Here is a 20,311-nt window from a genome sequence, read left to right on the forward strand (position 1 = left end):
AGGCAGCAACTCCTGACTTCAAACCTCCATCCTGCTGGATGAATGGTCATGGCTGACAAGGGATTATGCGGTTAGTCTTTCTATGCTGTAAGACAATGGTCTCTCTATAGAGTTTCGAGAGTAGTGGAGACAAGTGGACAAGTGTCTACTTGAGGCTTCTTGCACATGGCTCTCATCACCCTGGTCAAAGAGCAATGTCTTCATACACATTCATGTATGAACGGGAGGAAAATCCATCTCTGGCCCTCCATGGGGTGTCCTTTACCTGGAAGGGTGGGGTGGGGATGCCAAGTCTAGGTGAAGGGCTGCTGGCTGCTACCTTGGTAATGACTCTCAGCCAGATGAGGAAGTGGAGGGCCCATCGCAGGTTGGCACAGGGCCAGGAGGAGCAAGAGGAAGTGGGGCCTTTATAAGGACAAGAGGCTGGCGAACGTGGAACACTGCAACATCGAGCATTGGCCCCACCATGGGTGGATTGCTGGTTGTGCTCTTATCTAGAGATGAATGAAGGGCAATGCCGGAGATGCCCTTGTAAGTCCCAGGATGTGGTTGCTCACATCTGCGAACTTCTCCAGTACGACCTGCAGCCACAAGGACTCCAGAGCAGTAATGTGGAGCTCCTGGTCCAGGTGCTGTTTAACTATGGTGCCAGGACCTTTGACCCCATGAGGTAATGGCAAGGTGGGTGACTTCCTGCCCACCTCGCCACAAGATATGCTGAGTTCCTCACAGATGCATAGTTAGTGAGCTGAAAGCAGGAGATCACAGATGTTCAGCTGCCCTGATGCCCAGCAGGAACTATGCCGACTTTCCCGCCTGCCACATAGTCTCCAGAATGGAAAATTCAGCCCATGTCAACTCGATCATACAGAGCAAATGTGGAGTTATATAGAGACACTTTCACACATCTCACAGTTAGCAGCAAGTGTTTCAACAGTTTATGATTATTTAAATACTCACCACCACCTTTGCTCGGAGAGACCTGTAACAAAATCAGTGAGTCTGATGTTAATGTTACGAACATATGAACAAGGAGCAGGAGTAGCCCATTCAGCCCCTCGAGCCTGCTCTGTCATTTAATAAGATCATGGCTGATTTGATAGTAACCTGAAATCTGCATCCCACCTACCGCCGATAACCTATCACCCCCTTGCTTACCAAGAATCTATCCACCCCGCCCTAAAAACATTCAAAGGCTCTGCTTCCACCACCTTTCCAGGAAGAGTGTTCAAAGACTCATGAACCTCCGGGTGAAAAAATTCTCCTCATCTCTATTTTAAATGGGCGACCCTTTATTTTTAAACAGTGACCGCTTGTTCTAGATTCTCCCACAAGAGGAAACATCCTCTCCACATCCACCCTGCTAAGACCCCTCAGGATCTTATATGTTTCAATCAAATCGCCTCATTCTTATAAACTCCAGCCGATATAAGCCTAGTCTATCCAACCTTTCCTCATAAGGCAACCCACCCATTCCAGGTATTATCCTGGTAAACCTTCTCTGAACTGCTTCCAACGCATTTACATCTCCCTTAAATAAGGTGACCAATATAGTACTTCAAATTCGTTTAGATAATATCACCAACTTTAACACCTATGTGTTCTTTTGTTCTATTGTTGGTGACATCTTCTGATGATCTGCTTCTATCACTGCTTGTTTGTCCCTACAACCACACCAACCCCCTCCACTTCTCTCTCTCTCTCTCTCTCCGCCCCCCCACACACCTTAAACCAGCTTATATTTCAACTCTTTCTTGGACTCAAACTCAAGTTCTGTCGAAGGGTCATGAGGACTTGAAACGTCAACTCTTTTCTTCTCCGCCGATGCTGCCAGACCTGCTGAGTTTTTCCAGGTAATTCTGTTTTTGTTTTGGATTTCCAGCATCCGCAGTTTTTTTGTTTTTATCTCTGTGGTCTCACAAGTGCTCTGTACAACTGAAGCGCAACCTCCCAACTTTTGTATTCAACTCCCCTTGCAATAAATGGTAACACTCTATTAACTTCCCTAATTACTTGCTGTACTTGTATACTAGACTTTTGTGATTCATACACTAGGGTACCCAGATCCCTCTGAATCTCAGAGCTCTGCAATCTCTCACCATTTAGATAATAAGCTTCTCTTTTATTCTTCCTGCCAAAATGGACAATTTCGCATTTTTCCACATTAAACTCCATCTGCCAAATCTATGCCACTCACTTAACCTCTCTATATCTGTTTGTAGCCTCCTTATGTCCTCTTCACAACTTACTTTCCTACCTATCTTTCTGTCATCAGCAAACTTGGCAACCATCCCTTCAATCCCTTCATCCAAGTCATTTATATAAATTGTAAGCAGTTGAGGTCCCAGCACTGATCCCTGTGGCAGGCCACTCGTTACAGCTTGTCATCCTGAAAAAGACCCATTTATGCCTACTCTCTGCTTCCTGTTAGCCAGCGAATCTTCTATCCATGCCAAAATATTATCCCCTATACCATGAGCTTTTATTTTCCACAATAACCTTTGATTTGGACCTTTATCAAATGTTCATTTGAAATTGTATCTATTTGATAGCAATACAATTGGCAATATTCTCATAGGAATACCTGATTAGCCCTGTTCAAAGCCATATCACTTTAATGTAGGCATTAACCCTCCAGAGTCATTATTACCATTATCAGTCTTGGCCAAGGCTGGAGTGATGGGGACAAATGGACAATCAGAGATGATGGGGTGATCGTTAAGGAGCCAAAGACAGAGACCTGAGTCTGGAAACACATCTGGCGTTGACAGATCTGGCCTCCTGCCTGATGGAAGATGAGGAGAAGGTGGTGACGGTTTTTATGGATGTGAGGAGGGTTACTCCTGTGTCAGTCCATGTACCATCCCCCAGGTCAGCATTGCAGCATATACTGCCAGGAGGCAGGGCACAGTATCAGGACATGGCTCCCCTTTACTGCTCCTGTATGTACCAACCCTAAAAAATGAGGACAGGTTGAATGAATTTAGTTTGTATTCCCCTGAGTATTGAAGGTCAAAGGATGATCTAATTGAGGTGTTCAAGCTGATTAAAGGAGTTCCTCACATTTCTTCACACAAATGGCAATGGAAAACTGAAACTCTCACCACAGAAAGGCTGATGATACTGGGGTCAAATGAAAATTTTAAAACTGAGATTTTGTAAGGTAACAGCTAGGAGCCAAAGCAGTAAAATGAGGTAAAGATATAGATCAACTGTGATCTAATTGAATGGCAGAGGTTCAAAGAGCTGAATGGCCTCCCCATGTCCCTATGCTCCCTCAGTTGGATGGCAGCTGCAGGAGTCCTTTCGTTGAATTGCAGTGTCCTGCAACTAACTAAGGCCTATAGAGTAGAGTGCCCTGTATGACCAAGGAGGTGAGCCAAGGCCTGGAGCTTTCTTTAATTCTTTCATGAGATGTGGACGTCACTGGCTGGGCCAGCATTTATTGCCCATCCCTAATTGCCCTTCAGAAGGTGGTGGTGAGCTGCTTTCTTGAACTACTGCAGTCCATGTGGTATAGGTAGATCCGTAGTGCTGTTAGGAAGTGAATTCCAGGATTTTGAACCAGTGACAGTGAAGGAGCGGTGATATATTTTCAACTCAGGATGGTGAGTGGCTTGGAGGGGAATTTGTAGGTGGTGTTGTTCCCATGTGTCTGCTGCCCTTGTCCTTCGAGATGGTAGAGGTCACGGTTTGGAAGGTGCTGTTGTAGGAGCCTCTGTGAGTAGATGGTACACACCGTAGCTGCTGTGTGTCATTGGTGGAAAGAGTGAATGTTTAAGGTGGTGGATGGGAGTGAATGTTTGTGGATGGGGTGCCAATCAAGTGGGCTGCTTTGTCCTGGTGTCAAGCTTCTTGAGTATTGGTGGAGCTGCTCTCATCCAGGCAAGTGGAGAGTTTCCATCAAACTCCTGACTTGTGTCATGTAGATGGTGGACATGCTTTGCGGAATCAGGAGGTGAGTTATTTGTCACAAGATTCCTAGCCTCGGACCTGATCTTATAGCCACAGTATTTACATGGCTGGTGCAGTTCAGTTTCTCATCAATGGTAACCCCCAGGATGTTGACAGTGGAGGATTCAGTGATGGTAATGCCATTGAATGTCAAGGGGTGATTGTTATATTCTCTCTTGTTGGAGATGGTCATTGTCTGGCACTTGTGTGGTGCAAATGTTACTTGCAACTAATTAGCCCAAGCCTGGATATTGTCCAGGTCTTGCTGCATCTGGACATGGACTGCTTCAGTATCACAAATGGTGCTGGGTTGTAATGGGTTGAAAGGCTATGGGGAGAGGGCGGGAAATTGGAGTTGAGGCCGAAATGAGATCGTAATGAATAGCAGGGCAGGCTTGAGGGGCTGAATTGCCTACTCCTGCTCCTAGTTCTTATGTTCTTATGAACATTGTGCAATCATCAGCGAACATGCCCACTTCTGACCTTATGATGCAAGGACGGTCATTGATGAAGCAGTTGAAGATGGCTGGGCTGAGGACACTGCCCTGAGGAACTCCTGGAGTGATGTCCTGGGACTGAGATGATTGGTCTCCAACAGCCACAACCATATTCTTCATGGTAGGTATGACTCTAACCAGTGGAGAGTTTTACCCCAGCTTACCACTGACTCCAGTTTTGCTAGAGCTCCTTGATGCTACATTCAGTCAAATCCTGCCTTGATGTCAAGGGCAGTCACTCTCACCTCACTTCTGGAGTTCAGCTCTTTTGTCTGTGCTTGAAGCAAGGCTGTAATGAGGTCAGGAGTTGAGTGGCCCTGGCAGAACCCAAACTGAGCTTCAGTGAGCAGGTTATTGCTAAACAAGAGCCACTTGAAAGCACTGTTGATGGCACCTTCAATCACTTTACTGATGATTGAGAGTAGACTGATGGGATGGTAATTGTCCAGATTGGATTTGTTCTGCTTTTTGTGGACAGGACATACTTTGATAATTTTCTACATTGTTGGATTGGTGCCAGTGATGTAGTTGTACTGGAACATCTTAGCTAGGAGCACAGCAAGTTCTGGAGCACAAGTCTTCAGCACTATTGCTGGAATATTGTCAGAGCCCATAGCCTTTGCAGTATCCAGTGCCTTCAGCCATTTCTTGATATCATGTGAAATGAATTGAATTGGGTGAAGACTGGCAGATACGATACTGGGGATCTCTGGAGGAGGCCGAGATGGATCATCCACTTGGCACTTCTGCCTGAAGATGTTTGCAAATGCATCAGCCTTATCTTTTGCACTGATGTGCTGGGCTCCCCCATCACTGAGGATGGGGATATTTCTGGAACTTCCTCCTCCAGGGAGTTATTTAATTGTCTACCACCATTCATGACTGGATGTGACAGGACTGCAGAGCTTAGATCTGATCTGTTGGTGTGGAATCGCTTAGCTCAGTCCGTTGCATGCTGCTTATGCTTTTTGGTACTCAAGTAGTCCTGTGTTGTCGCTTCACTAGGTAGACACTCATTTTTAGGTATGCCTGGTGCTGCTCCTTGCATGCCCTCCTGCACTCTTCATTGAACCAGGGTTGATCCCCTGGCTTGATAGTAATGGTAGAGTGGGGGATATGCTGAGGAGATTACAGATTGTGGTTGAGTACGATTCTGCTGCTGCTGATGGCCCACAGCGCCTCATGGATTCCCAGTTTTATGTTGCTAGATTTATTCAAAATCTATTCCATTTAGCATGATGGTAGTGTCACATAATACAATGGAGGGTCTCCTCAATGGGACCTCGTCTCCATAAGGTGATTGGTGACATCCTGATAGGGGCTGTGAAATGGGCAATAGTGACTATTCATCAGCTCGGAATGCCTCTTTTTTGTGTGCCATTCTATACGTGAGATGCTACAGATGACGTTTCTAACCATTGGCCCCTGTGGAACTCTCAGCCCTAGGGTCAAAGGTGAGGAAAAAGTGGTGGACTCTTAGGTCACCAGGTCTATACCCCTCACATCATTGATAGAATGCTGGGGCTCTCCTGAGTTCGAAGGGGAAGGGGGGATGTGAGGGGAGATGGGTGGGCAGCGAGAGAGGTGGGCATTATAAACTTGATAGGTTGTGGCCTAATGGAAGTATGGGGTTGGAGGGTGTGTCCCAGTCCCTTGTTCCAGTCTCCAGTGTGAGCAATATGGGACCCACTGGCACACTAAGGCCTGTCCGTGGAGCTGATTTTATTGGAGGATCTGTAGACCGGGGATCCCAGAGGGAAGGACTGCCAGGTAGAGACTTTTCACAACTTTATGCCCCCACACCCTGCAACCAGTCCATATCATTAATGTCCATTCAGAACCTTCGGGCTGCCAACCTCCTGATACCTGACATGCTATCACAGGGCTGAGAATCCTTCACCTCCATCTTGCTTTCCCACCTCTTGCACTGGAGCTAGAGCTGAAATGGAAATACTATAGAGCTTGTGTGTCATACTCCTGTTCAGAATTAGGAAAGTGAGTGGGTAGGTTGGGGGTTGTGGAGGCAAATATGGTGGTGAGGAAAATGGAAGGTAAATCCATCCTGCTCAGTTCTGAGGAAACATCCAACAATACGACTGGTTGGGTGCTTGCATACTGCAGTGGTGCCATTGTGTCTGTTGTTGCAAGTTCCTTTGGGAAAAATAACTTCTAAACACTTTAATTGCCATGAAGTGGGGTACTTCAATCTCTGTTTCAGTATATGGGTCCCTGCAGGTTGGCACCATGTGTTTATCACCCAGTCTGGCATCCCTCAGTGGATCCTCCTCATTATTCATGCATGTCAGACTCGAAAATTCCCATCAGAAAGCCTACTGGCGCCATATAATTGCACTTGGGGGAAAGCATTTTTTATAACAGCAAAGACTCATGAGAATGTAAGTGGCAATAGTTTGAAAATAAGAGAAAATCTTTAAGAATTGGCACTTAAACTCATATTATAGTGACCTATTCACTACCTCAGGGCACTCACCGTCACCTAGCGAGCCTGGCTTTCCATGTGTCATGTGATGCCCTGCTCACCAGGAATATGGGAGTATCAATGCAGAAAGTAACCTCCACCCAAATGATTGTTAAGGTGAAAGGTTCGGTTCCAGTAGGTTCGGACTTCTTAATTTGCTCTTCTCAGTCACCCATTTCACATAGAGAAGTGGAGAGTTGGCAGGAAGCCCAGGCCCAAGTGTTGGTGAGCTATTTGACATGGGGTTGCATCACCAATGAACCCAATCCTGAGCTCAGCATTCCCAACCTAAACTGGCAACATTAATTTTAAGTCGAGAAAAGTAATGCTCCATTTCATATCAATCACTCTGATGAATGCAGCATTCACTACAGAAATATATACACCCTCTCCCATTGCTGACTCTTCCCCTTTGTACACACCTTCTCCTCATCTTTCAGCTTCTCCTCAATGCTGTTTTCTTTAGAGATGGCAACGTCCCCGTTTTCAAGTGATTCAAGCTCCCTCTCAAGCCTGAAAGAGATGAGTGTACATTCAATACCAGAGATTAATGTACATCAATATCCTAGAAGCAAAGCAATTAAGTCGCAGGCACATTGCAGGGCTCCTGTCGCTGTGGGTTACCTGTTTAGCTGGTTTGATGAATTGAAGACAGAATGACTTCTGCCTTCACTAATTGGATCACCTTTTAATGTTTTCATTCTCATGCTAACAGGCTTAATGCCAGCTGATTGTATTTTTCTCTCTTTTTATCTACACTTTCAAAACAAAATGCAATAAGACTGCTCACTCACCTCACACAAACAGCCTGTGAAATACTCATCCCTCAATAAACAGTGGAACATTTAATTGGTCATTTGTCACATTGCTGTTTGTGTGAGGACCCCAATGGCATTGGCTGCTCATGCAGCAATGGCATCACCTGTCCTCAGTGACCCTCAAACTTCTGCCTTGCAGGACTTGCTTGGCTAGCCACGGTGCCCCAAGACCCCCTACTTACCTGACTGTGAGGGCACACAGACGTTGACGTATCCTTGTCCTGCAGGTGCAGCCCCAGCAGTGGCCACTTCTCCTGGTGCCGCATTTGAGGCTGCTGAGCTGCTGGCCCTCTGATTATCTGGCAGTTCTTGGGGGTAGGATGCTGTTCCACTGCGTGCCGGCAAAATGTGGCCCCGGGTCCCGGTGCCCACCTAACAGATTTGGCCCCTTCTTTTCACCCCAGCAGTGGGACCTAAGTCATCTCCGCAAAATGCAGCCTATTGACTGTGCATATAGAAAAAAGCTCACATTTATATAGCGATTTTCACATCCTATTGATGTCCCAAAGTGTTGCACTGTCAGTGAAGTACTTTTTTGAAGTGTAGTCACTGCTGTAATGCAGGAAACGCAGCTGCCAATTTTCACACAGCAAGATCCCACAAACAGTAGTGAGTTCACAGCCAATTAAATGTATTATTATTGAGGAAAATATATTGACTAGGATAATTCCAGTGCTCTTTCTTGGATATTTACATCACCGTGAAAGGGAAGGCTGATTTAATGACCTCTGCCAGTGCAGCACTCCTTCAGGACTGCATGTTAGTGTCAATCTAGATTTTGTGCCTAGGTCTCCAGAATGGGACCTAAACTTGTTATGACCATGTGAGGAGGGGTACAAATGACTCCCCTATCACACCACTCCAAGTCTGACCGTAACAGGTTTTTTAAAATGAATTTAGAAGGATGAAGGTATTGACTAACTGTCTGTGCTTAATTATTTATGTGCTGATGGCAAAGAAACTAGCCTGGCAGGCTTTCTTGAGTTTAAAAAAAAGGGGTTTATTTCTATTGAGTTCAAACCCACATAAAAATATTTAAAAACGTAAACCCAGGTCTCCTTTGCAACACACACACACACACACACACACACACAAAATTTACAAGTTATGCTCTAGGTAGTTGCTTTCTTAGCCAAATTAAAGTTCAATGCTGAAAGATCACAAAAAAGAGTGTTTGTGAGTCCTTGGCTGTGGCAAAACTTTTTCATGATGATCTTGAAGTTCCAGGAGTGGAGTTAAAACCCGTGTAAAACTGCAGTTGCTGGAGAAAATTTCTATTTGAAACGTAATCCGTCTTTTCCAAAAATTCAATGATTTTTGCGCCTGAGGTTCTTTTTAATGACAATTTCTCTATCACTATGCTGGATTCTTTAACTTTAATAGTGGTAGAGCCTTAACTTGGGAGAGGAGAGAATAGAGCTGCTCCTCTTCACTGAAGAGAAGCTTTCACTGGCAGCTTTTCCGGACTACTGATCAGTTTTTTCTTTAGCAGCATTTGTGCTGTGTTAAAAAGATTTCAAAATGGTTACTTCAGTCACATGGCCTCTCTCTCCCCATAATTATTTTAGAAGGGATTTGTTTGTCTGATGTCTGAATCGATGGTTGCTTTTGTTTCATGCTGGGAATGATTAGATTTTGTAATGACCCAGCCATTAACCCCCTGAATGAGTCAATATCCATCTTGATGCGATAGGAAAACATCTTTCATATAACTACTGTTCCAGCACACCTTCTGTCTCCCCTGGGGAGATAGTCTGATAGAAATGTAAATGTTAGGTCTGGTACATGTTTCAGTAAATCCTTTTGAAGTAGCTCTTGACATCATAGGTGTGAAATTCCATGAGGTTGTCTGAATTGTAATTCACATTGGAACTTTCCAGAAGCTGGTCAACTTGCAATACCAGATGTCAGGTGACTCCTGGCAACCAGCTAAATCAGTGTCTTTTCCAGTTTTTAAAAAGTCCTTTTTAAACAGTTTGATAAGTTGGTGAAATTATAGATTGATATCACTCGTGCATAAGTCACATCGTCACAACAAGCTCATGAGGGAAGAAATGGAGGCTTATGATGGTAGGTATAGATGAGAAACACCAGCATGGGCTGGTTAGGCCAAATGGCTTGTTTCTGTACTGTATATCCTATTTAATCCTAGGATTTAATGCCTCAGAGGTGAGAGAATTCCCACTTTGCTGTAAAGTTTTATGATGGAGAAATTTAACTGATATTTACCAGTTTTTGGACATCAGATGGTTGCTGATTTGCCCTGCAAGGGGTCCAGTCATGATGTTAGAATCAGAAAACTTCTAGGTATCCATGGTGCCTGTCTGAAACAGATATTTTACACCTAGCACATGCAAATTGGTGTGCTAACATTAGTCATAGAACCTGGTGCAAAATGTGGTTAGAAACGAATGGAGCTTGTGCCTTGTATGCTCCACCAGTACAGGGCCTTGAATGGCTGAACCAGGAAGACTTAAAGGGACAGTTGGAGGTCACTCAAAGAAATGGTCGCACCACATTTTAGAAGTTACATTAGTGTGGGGCCAGGAGAAGCTTCTTATAGTGCCACAAAGGAACTGCAGCTTGCTGCAGGTCTCCGCACCTTGCATACCCTCTGCTCCATCCCCCACCCTCCCAGGACCAACCTGTATGGTGGATATATGTAGCAGCAAAGCAGGAGTCATCAGGCTCCAACCAAGAGGCTGAATCTGAATTCCGAAAGGGCACTTGAACAAGGCCCGATGCTGAATTTGGCTTTGGCCTCTCACTAACATCATTGGGCACTTATTCAGGTCTTGCCATCCACATTGCTCCCAGAGCCAGTGTGGGGTTAAATAATCCCCTCACCATACCGTGGATCTACCAACAGGTTATTTTCTTCTCAAGTAATCCAGAAGGCTTTTGACTTGAAATCATGACACAAGCACACTTAGTTAAGTGTTAAGTGTAAGTCTGGCCCCCTTCCACAACTCTTTCTCCGGTACATCGATGATTACTTCGGTGCCGCTTCATGCCCTCGTCGGGACTTGGAAAAATTTATTAATTTTGCTTCCAATCTCCACCCCTCCATCATTTTCACGTGGTCCATCTCTGACACTTCCCTTCCCTTCCTTGACCTCTCTGCCTCAATTTCTGGTGATAGACTGTCCACCAATATCCATTACAAACCCACCGACTCCCACAGCTATCTCGACTACAGCTCCTCACACCCCGCTTCCAGTAAGGACTCCATCCCATTCTCTCAGTTCCTTCGCCTTCGTCGCATCTGTTCCGATGATGCTACCTTCAAAAACAGTTCCTCTGACATGTCCTCCTTCTTCCTTAACCGAGGTTTTCCATCCACGGTCGTTGACAGGGCCCTCAACCGTGTCCGGCCCATCTCCCGCGCATCCGCCCTCACGCCTTCTCCTCCCTCCCAGAAACATGATAGGGTCCCCCTTGTCCTCACTTATCACCCCACCAGCCTCCGCATTCAAAGGATCATCCTCCGCCATTTCCGCCAACTCCAGCATGATGCCACCACCAAACACATCTTCCCTTCACCCCCCCTATCGGCATTCCGTAGGGATCGCTCCCTCCGGGACACCCTGGTCCACTCCTCCATCACCCCCTACTCCTCAACCCCCCCTCCTATGGCACCACCCCATGCCCACACAAAAGATGCAATACCTGCCCCTTCACTTCCTCTCTCCTCACCGTCCAAGGACCCAAACACTCCTTTCAAGTGAAGCAGCATTTCACTTGCATTTCCCCCAACTTAGTCTACTGCGTTCGTTGCTCCCAATGTGGTCTCCTCTACATTGGAGAGACCAAACGTAAACTGGGCGACCGCTTTGCAGAGCACCTGCGGTCTGTCCGCAAAAATGACCCAAACCTCCCTGTCGCTTGCCATTTTAACACTCCACCCTGCTCTCTTGCCCACATGTCTGTCCTTGGCTTGCTGCATTGTTCCAGTGAAGCCCAACACAAACTGGAGGAACAACACCTCATCTTCCGACTAGGCACTTTACAGCCATCCGGACTGAATATTGAATTCAACAACTTTAGGTCGTGAGTTCCCTCCCCCATCCCCACCCCCTTTCTGTTTCCCCCTTCCTTTTCTTTTTTTTTCCAATAAATTATATAGATTTTCCTTTTCCCACCTATTTCCATTATAAAAAGAGAAAAAGAAAAAAAAATATTTATTTATTTATTTTTTTTTAACATCTTTCATGCTCTCCCCACCCCCACCAGAGCTATACCTTGAGTGCCCTACCATCCATTCTTAATTAGCACATTCGTTTAGATAATATCACCAACTTTAACTTTAACACCTATGTGTTCTTTTGTATTATTGTTGTTGACATCTTTTGATGATCTGCTTCTATCACTGCTTGTTTGTCCCTACAACCACACCCCCACTCCACCTCTCTCTCTCTCTCTCCGCCCCCCACACACACACCTTAAACCAGCTTATATTTCAACTCTTTCTTGGACTCGAACTCAAGTTCTGTCGAAGGGTCATGAGGACTCGAAACGTCAACTCTTTTCTTCTCCGCCGATGCTGCCAGACCTGCTGAGTTTTTCCAGGTAATTCTGTTTTTGTTTTTGTTTTGGATTTCCAGCATCCGCAGTTTTTTTGTTTTTATCTCTGTGTTTAATTGACTGCCACTGCTCTTCAATAAATGCCTACCTCCTTGAAGAATTTCTGTTCCTCTCTGCGACAAGATTTCCGTATCTCTCTTTTGCCCTGCTCACCTTCCTTGCTTTCCATTTCCCTCCTGGTGTTTGACAAGGTGTTTACTAAAACCCGCTTTCACAGCCACATCTCCTTTCTCAGTGACTGTCTCCATCTCCGACTTACTCCACGTGGATTTCAACTGAAATTCCACCCCTCATGTTTCAAACCCACCCAGGATTACAGGTATCTCCGGGACATAAAACGTTTCTCGGACTGCTGTTCCCGTCACATTCTGAGATCCACACTCAGTGCCATGCGCCGCCATATGAACACACTCGACCTCTCCCTCCAGCAGCACTGCCGTACCCTTTTTCAAAGCTGCGCGTGCCCCCAGTTTCATTTTATCCTTCGGCTCATCTGACGCCTCAACAAGAAACTTTTTCTCTTTCTCTCAAGTGCTAAGGAACGCAAGCTCCAACAACTCATCGACACCAACACCCATCTAGGACCCTCCACCCCAGCCTGTCCCTCCGTCCCCACCCCATCTTCCAATCCCAACGCCAGCCGTGTATTCACTATACCCCCTGACCTTCCCCTCTCCGATGCTGAATGTTCAGTGCTCAGCAAAGGACTTAGTTTCATACCCTTACGCCCTCACCTCAATGAATTTCGGGCTCGGCATGATGCTGAACTCTTCTTCCGCCGTCTTCGTCTCCGGGCTCACTTCTTTGGGCAGGAGTCCTCTCCCAGTTCAACGGATCCTTTTACCCATCTCCAATATTCTCCCTCCACCTGGACCCCTCCCTCTGGATTCTTACCTTCTCTTGATCTTTTCATTGAGAACTGTCGGCGCGACATTAATCGTCTCAATTTCTCTGCTCCTCTCACCCATTCTAACCTGTTTCTCTCTGAACTTACTGCACTCCATTCTCTCAGGTCCAACCCTGACATTGTCATCAAATCCGCTGACAAGGGTGGTGCTGTTGTTGTCTGGCGCACTGACCTCTACCTCGCGGAGGCTGAGCGTTAACTCGCAGACACTTCCTCCTACCTCTCCCTGGACCATGACCCCACCACTGAACATCAAGCCATTGTTTCCAGGACTGTCACTGACCTCATCTCCTCTGGGGATCTCCCTCCCACAGCTTCCAACCTGATAGTCACCCAACCTCAGACGGCCCGCTTCTATCTCCTACTCAAAATCCACAAACAGAACTGCCCCGGTAGACCGATCGTCTCAGCTTGCTCCTGCCCCACAGAACTCATTTCTCATTATCTTGACTCCCTTCTCTCTCCCCTTGTCCAGTCCCTTCCCACCTACATCCGTGATTCCTCTGACACCTTACGTCACATCAACAATTTCCAGTTCCCTGGCTCCAACCGCTTCCTCTTCACCATGGACGTCCAATCCCTCTACACCTCCATCCCCCACCAGGATGGTCTGAGGGCCCTTAGCTTCTTCCTTGAACAGAGGCCCGAACAATCCCCATCCACCACTACTCTCCTCCGTCTGGCTGAACTTGTTCTCACGCTGAACAATTTCTCCTTCAACTCCTCTCACTTCCTCCAAATAAAAGGTGTGGCTATGGGTACCCGCATGGGCCCCAGCTATACCTGTCTCTTTATGGGGTATGTGGAACATTCCTTGTTCCAGTCCTACTCTGGCCCCCTTCCACAACTCTTTCTCCGGTACATCGATGATTACTTCGGTGCCGCTTCATGCTCTCGTCGGGACTTGGAAAAATTTATTAATTTTGCTTCCAATCTCCACCCCTCCATCATTTTCACGTGGTCCATCTCTGACACTTCCCTTCCCTTCCTTGACCTCTCTGTCTCAATCTCTGGTGATAGACTGTCCACCAATATCCATTACAAACCCACCGACTCCCACAGCTATCTCGACTACAGCTCCTCACACCCCGCTTCCTTTAAGGACTCCATCCCATTCTCTCAGTTCCTTCGCCTCCGTCGCATCTGTTCCGATGATGCTACCTTCAAAAACAGTTCCTCTGACAAGTCCTCCTTCTTCCTTAACCGAGGTTTTCCACCCACGGTCGTTGACAGGGCCCTCAACCGTGTCCAGCCCATCTCCCGCGCATCCGCCCTCACGCCTTCTCCTCCCTCCCAGAAACATGATAGGCTCCCCCTTGTCCTCGCTTATCACCCCACCAGCCTCTGCATTCAAAGGATCATCCTCCACCATTTCCGCCAACTCCAGCATGATGCCACCACCAAACACATCTTCCCTTCACCCCCCCCTATCGGCATTCCATAGGGATCGCTCCCTCCGGGACACCCTGGTCCACTCCTCCATCACCCCCTACTCCTCAACCCCCCCCCTCCTATGGCACCACCCCATGCCCACACAAAAGATGCAATACCTGCCCCTTCACTTCCTCTCTCCTCACCGTCCAAGGACCCAAACACTCCTTTCAAGTGAAGCAGCATTTCACTTGCATTTCCCCCAACTTAGTCTACTGCGTTCGTTGCTCCCAATGTGGTCTCCTCTACATTGGAGAGACCAAACGTAAACTGGGCGACCGCTTTGCAGAACACCTGCGGTCTGTCCACAAAAATGACCCAAACCTCTCTGTCGCTTGCCATTTTAACACTCCACCCTGCTCTCTTGCCCACATGTCTGTCCTTGGCTTGCTGCATTGTTCCAGTGAAGCCCAACGCAAACTGGAGGAACAACACCTCATCTTCCGACTAGGCACTTTACAGCCATCCGGACTGAATATTGAATTCAACAACTTTAGGTTGTGAGCTCCCTCCCCCATCCCCACCCCCTTTCTGTTTCCCCCTTCCTTTTCTTTTTTTTTCCAATAAATTATATAGATTTTCCTTTTCCCACCTATTTCCATTATAAAAAGAGAAAAAGAAAAAAAAAATATTTATTTATTTTTTTTTAACATCTTTCATGCTCTCCCCATCCCCACTAGAGCTATACCTTGAGTGCCCTACCATCCATTCTTAATTAGCACATTCGTTTAGATAATATCACCAACTTTAACTTTAACACCTATGTGTTCTTTTGTATTATTGTTGTTGACATCTTTTGATGATCTGCTTCTATCACTGCTTGTTTGTCCCTACAACCACACCCCCACTCCACCTCCCTCTCTCTCTCTCCGCCCCCCACACACACACCTTAAACCAGCTTATATTTCAACTCTTTCTTGGACTCGAACTCAAGTTCTGTCGAAGGGTCATGAGGACTCGAAACGTCAACTCTTTTCTTCTCCGCCGATGTTGCCAGACCTGCTGAGTTTTTCCAGGTAATTCTGTTTTTGTTTTTGTTTTGGATTTCCAGCATCCGCAGTTTTTTTGTTTTTATCTCTGTGTTTAATTGACTGCCACTGCTCTTCAAGAAATGCCTACCTCCTTGAAGATGTTCTGTTCCTCTCTGCGACAAGATTTCCGTATCTCTCTTTTGCCCTGCTCACCTTGCTTGCTTTCCATTTCCCTCCTGGTGTTTGACAAGGTGTTTACTAAAACCCGCTTTCACAGCCACATCTCCTTTCTCAGTGACTGTCTCCATCTCCGACTTACTCCACATGGATTTCAACTGAAATTCCACCCCTCATGTTTCAAACCCACCCAGGATTACAGGTATCTCCGGGACATAAAACGTTTCTCGGACTGCTGTTCCTGTCACATTCTGAGATCCACACTCAGTGCCATGCGCCGCCATATGAACACACTCGACCTCTCCCTCCAGCAGCACTGCCGTACCCTTTTTCAAAGCTGCGCGTGCCCCCAGTTTCATTTTATCCTTCGGCTCATCCGACGCCTCAACAAGAAACTTTTTCTCTTTCTCTCAAGTGCTAAGGAACGCAAGCTCCAACAACTCATCGACACCAACACCCATCTAGGACCCTCCACCCCAGCCTGTCCCTCCGTCCCCACCCCATCTTCCAATCCCAACCCCAGCCGTGTATTCACTATACCCCCTGACCTTCCCCTCTCCGATGCTGAATGTTCAGTGCTCAGCAAAGGACTTAGTTTCATACCCTTACGCCCTCACCTCATTGAATTTCGGGCTCGGCATGATGCTGAACTCTTCTTCCGCCGTCTTCGTCTCCGGGCTCACTTCTTTGGGCAGGAGTCCTCTCCCAGTTCAACGGATCCTTTTACCCATCTCCAATATTCTCCCTCCACCTGGACCCCTCCCTCTGGATTCTTACCTTCTCTTGATCTTTTCATTGAGAACTGTCGGCGCGACATTAGTCGTCTCAATTTCTCTGCTCCTCTCACCCATTCTAACCTGTCTCTCTCTGAACTTACTGCACTCCATTCTCTCAGGTCCAACCCTGACATTGTCATCAAACCCACTGACAAGAGTGGTGCTGTTGTTGTCTGGCGCACTGACCTCTACCTCGCGGAGGCTGAGCGTTAACTCACAGACACTTCCTCCTACCTCTCCCTGGACCATGACGCCACCACTGAACATCAAGCCATTGTTTCCAGGACTGTCACTGACCTCATCTCCTCTGGGGATCTCCCTCCCACAGCTTCCAACCTGATAGTCACCCAACCTCGGACGGCCCGCTTCTATCTCCTACCCAAAATCCACAAACAGAACTGCCCCGGTAGACCGATCGTCTCAGCTTGCTCCTGCCCCACAGAACTCATTTCTCATTATCTTGACTCCCTTCTCTCTCCCCTTGTCCAGTCCCTTCCCACCTACATCCGTGATTCCTCTGACACCTTACGTCACATCAACAATTTCCAGTTCCCTGGCCCTAACCGCTTCCTCTTCACCATGGACGTCCAATCCCTCTACACCTCCATCCCCTACCAGGATGGTCTGAGGGCCCTTAGCTTCTTCCTCGAACAGAGGCCCGAACAATCCCCATCCACCACTACTCTCCTCCGTCTGGCTGAACTTGTTTTCATGCTGAACAATTTCTCCTTCAACTCCTCTCACTTCCTCCAAATAAAAGGTGTGGCTATGGGTACCCGCATGGGCCCCAGCTATGCCTGACTCTTTATGGGGTATGTGGAACATTCCTTGTTCCAGTCCTACTCTGGCCCCCTTCCACAACTCTTTCTCCGGTACATCGATGATTACTTCGGTGCCGCTTCATGCTCTCGTCGGGACTTGGAAAAATTTATTAATTTTGCTTCCAATCTCCACCCCTCCATCATTTTCACGTGGTCCATCTCTGACACTTCCCTTCCCTTCCTTGACCTCTCTGTCTCAATCTCTGGTGATAGACTGTCCACCAATATCCATTACAAACCCACCGACTCCCACAGCTATCTCGACTACAGCTCCTCACACCCCGCTTCCTGTAAGGACTCCATCCCATTCTCTCAGTTCCTTCGCCTCTGTCGCATCTGTTCCGATGATGCTACCTTCAAAAACAGTTCCTCTGACAAGTCCTCCTTCTTGCTTAACCGAGGTTTTCCACCCACGGTCGTTGACAGGGCCCTCAACCGTGTCCAGCCCATCTCCCGCGCATCCGCCCTCACGCCTTCTCCTCCCTCCCAGAAACATGATAGGGTCCCCCTTGTCCTCACTTATCACCCCACCAGCCTCCGCATTCAAAGGATCATCCTCCACCATTTCCGCCAACTCCAGCATGATGCCACCACCAAACACATCTTCCCTTCACCCCCCCTATCGGCATTCCATAGGGATCGCTCCCTCCGGGACACCCTGGTCCACTCCTCCATCACCCCCTACTCCTCAACCCCCCCCCTCCTATGGCACCACCCCATGCCCACACAAAAGATGCAATACCTGCCCCTTCACTTCCTCTCTCCTCACCGTCCAAGGACCCAAACACTCCTTTCAAGTGAAGCAGCATTTCACTTGCATTTCCCCCAACTTAGTCTACTGCGTTCGTTGCTCCCAATGTGGTCTCCTCTACATTGGAGAGACCAAACGTAAACTGGGCGACCGCTTTGCAGAACACCTGCGGTCTGTCCACAAAAATGACCCAAACCTCCCTGTCGCTTGCCATTTTAACACTCCACCCTGCTCTCTTGCCCACATGTCTGTCCTTGGCTTGCTGCATTGTTCCAGTGAAGCCCAACACAAACTGGAGGAACAACACCTCATCTTCCGACTAGGCACTTTACAGCCATCCGGACTGAATATTGAATTCAACAACTTTAGGTCGTGAGCTCCCTCCCCCATCCCCACCCCCTTTCTGTTTCCCCCTTCCTTTTCTTTTTTTTTCCAATAAATTATATAGATTTTCCTTTTCCCACCTATTTCCATTATAAAAAGAGAAAAAGAAAAAAAAAGTATTTATTTATTTATTTATTTATTTTTACATCTTTTATGCTCTCCCCACCCCCACTAGAGCTATACCTTGAGTGCCCTACCATCCATTCTTAATTAGCACATTCGTTTAGATAATATCACCAACTTTAACTTTAACACCTATGTGTTCTTTTGTATTATTGTTGTTGACATCTTTTGATGATCTGCTTCTATCACTGCTTGTTTGTCCCTATAACCACACCCCCACTCCACCTCTCTCTCTCTCTCTCTCTCCGCCCCCCACACACACACCTTAAACCAGCTTATATTTCAACTCTTTCTTGGACTCGAACTCAAGTTCTGTCGAAGGGTCATGAGGACTCGAAACGTCAACTCTTTTCTTCTCCGCCGATGCTGCCAGACCTACTGAGTTTTTCCAGGTAATTCTGTTTTTGTTTTTGTTTTGGATTTTCAGCATCCGCAGTTTTTTTGTTTTTACACTTAGTTAATGTGTTCTGCTGCACAGCAACCGAGGGGTGACAAATACTCGTGCAAGGGCTCTACTCACCCTCCCCAATAATAAATCTCAGTGTAACATGTTCCTAGCCATGTAAAGGTAGAGGAGTGCCCGCTGAGTATAACTGAACCAATTCACTGCATTTAGCTGCTTGCAGTCAGGACCTGAGTAACCTGAAAAATAGAGGAATATTGAATCTGTGGTGTGCGACTATAATCTCCATGCACACTGCCACCTCTCTCAAACCTCCAGGCTCTAGCATAAGGCTCACTGCTATTTCTGTCAGATCATTTTGGTAAAGCATCATAGCCATAATACAGTGTTAATACTGTCGTATACCTGAGGGTGGTAACCCAACCAATGATAATGTGACTATTAGCCATCACTGTCATTCTTGCTGCCTATTGGTTATTTATCCATAAGTAACACCGTCAATGCTGGAACCATAACGTTGTAGGAATGATCAGTCAGCCCACAGGGCTGGTTCCATTATTCATGCATATTCCCTCCCCAGCTCCTCACACCCTCTCCCACCACCACTCCTCCCCACCTCCTCACACGCACTCCCACCACCACTCCTCCCCAGCTCCTCACACACTCTCCCACCACCACTCCTCCCCACCTCCTCACACCCACTCCCACCACCACCACTCCTCCCCACCTCCTCACACCCACTCCCACCACCACTCCTCCCCACCTCCTCACGCCCATTCCCACCACTCCGCCCCCACCTCCTCACACCCACTCCCTCCACCACTCCTCCCCACCTCCTCTCCCTCCACCAATCCTCCCCACCTCCTCACACCCTCTCCCTCCACCACTCCTCCCCACCTCCTCACACCCTCTCCCACCACCACTCGTCCCTACCTCCTCACACCCACTCCCTCCACCACTCCTCCCCACCCCCACTCCCACCACCACCACTCCTCCCCACCTCCTCACACCCACTCCCACCACCACACCTCCCCACCTCCTCACACCCTCTCCCTCCACCAATCCTCCACACCTCCTCACACCCACTCCCACCACCACTCCTCCCCACCTCCTCACACCCTCTCCCACCACCACCACTCCTCCCCAACTCCTCACACCCACTCCCACCACCACTCCACCCCACCTCCTCACACCCACTCCCACCACCACTCCTCCCCACCTCCTCACACCCACTC

General features: G+C 47.5%; 1 protein-coding gene across 3 annotated transcripts in view; it reads right to left on the reverse strand.

Moving 5' to 3' along the window:
- Nucleotides 1-20,311, reverse strand: part of palm1a (paralemmin 1a) — a 515,885-nt gene that overhangs the window by 14,450 nt on the left and 481,124 nt on the right. For all 3 annotated transcript variants that reach the window (XM_041204285.1, XM_041204287.1, XM_041204284.1), the window contains 2 exons: nt 7,353-7,443; nt 961-982 (listed from right to left, as the gene is read on the reverse strand). In XM_041204285.1, the coding sequence (XP_041060219.1) occupies nt 961-982; nt 7,353-7,443 (113 nt within the window). The remainder of the gene's footprint in view (nt 1-960; nt 983-7,352; nt 7,444-20,311) is intronic.

Source organism: Carcharodon carcharias, chromosome 14, assembly GCF_017639515.1.
Source record: "Carcharodon carcharias isolate sCarCar2 chromosome 14, sCarCar2.pri, whole genome shotgun sequence".
Taxonomy (NCBI): Eukaryota; Metazoa; Chordata; class Chondrichthyes; order Lamniformes; family Lamnidae; genus Carcharodon; species Carcharodon carcharias.